Source organism: Guillardia theta (assembly GCF_000315625.1).
Source record: "Guillardia theta CCMP2712 unplaced genomic scaffold GUITHscaffold_3, whole genome shotgun sequence".
NCBI lineage: Eukaryota > Cryptophyceae > Pyrenomonadales > Geminigeraceae > Guillardia > Guillardia theta.
In genome coordinates this window covers 368,538-369,593 of record NW_005434671.1, presented here as the reverse complement: position 1 = coordinate 369,593, position 1,056 = coordinate 368,538, and the positions used below count along the sequence as shown (strand labels likewise).

The window sequence follows — 1,056 nt, the reverse complement described above, 5'->3', positions numbered from 1 at the left end:
CGAGTCCGCATCCCTCAGCGACAGGGAGGCGATGCTGTGCGAGCCATGTCCCCGATGCGACGGCTCCACGTGCGCGAACTGAGCCTCCTGTGCCTCCACCGACTGCCCCGCATACGTGGGCTTGAGGCCGGCGGTGGGAAGGGCTCGGACGATAGGGTGGATGGTGTCGTGATCCACCAGCACACAGCCGCAGGTCGCCGTCACGTCAGCGGAGAAGTGATCCTTGGAGGTGGAAAAGATGGTGGTAAGCCGGGCGCTCTTGCTCACTCCTACCCCAGACTGCTGCGCCTCGTGGCCCCGGAAGACGTGCTTGAACCGGTGGATGTCGAGGAAGAGGTCGATCGACTTTTCCCCGAAGCAGGTGCAGCCCCTGGCGCTGACTCCAAAGCCCGAGTCGTCCAGCTCGTCGTTCTGCTCCTGCTCGGGCAAGGACGGATCAGACCACAGCATCTCGTAGACAACCTCGTTGGTCTGCACGGATCGGAGAGGACACTCGACGTTGCGGATGAGGTCGAGGCTGGAGCCTCTCCGGCAGAGCTCTCGTGGGATCCCTCCATGGACACAGAAGATGGTATCTAGCAAGAGCAAAAGTCACCACAAGGGGCCCCGGGTACGCTCCGAGGTGAGGGACTTACCATCGATGGTCGCAGCCAGCGGGAGGGTGTCGAAGAAGTTGTTCACTGCTTCCCAGACTGCGTACCCGTCCGTGTCTCCAAAGAGGGCGATGCATTGCGAAAGGAAGCTCCCCTCCATGTAGTGCTCCATGTTGCCATTGACCTCGCGCGTCTCGTGGTTCCCCCGGATCATCCACCACTTGTTGGGATGCAGGACCTTCATGCTCATTATGTAGGACACAACTGCAATCGAGTCTCTGCCGCGGTCCACGAAGTCTCCGAGGAACAAGAAGTCTCCTGCCGTCACTTCCGGTCCCAGTGGCCAGAAGGACTTCCTGAAGAACTCCAGATCGTTCAAGTTACCATGCACGTCTCCGAGGACATAGACCGGAGAGCGGGTTTCCAAGATCCGCGGTTCCCCAGCAGTGATCCTGTGAACTTC

General features: G+C 60.3%; 1 protein-coding gene across 1 annotated transcript; it reads right to left on the bottom strand.

Moving 5' to 3' along the window:
- Positions 1 to 171: 171 nt before the first annotated feature.
- Positions 172 to 1,056, bottom strand: GUITHDRAFT_42844 (hypothetical protein; the record flags this gene model as incomplete). Its single annotated transcript, XM_005841303.1, has 2 exons — positions 172 to 575; positions 636 to 1,056. Coding segments are annotated over 2 exons (825 nt in total), but the record flags the coding sequence as incomplete, so codon positions are not given.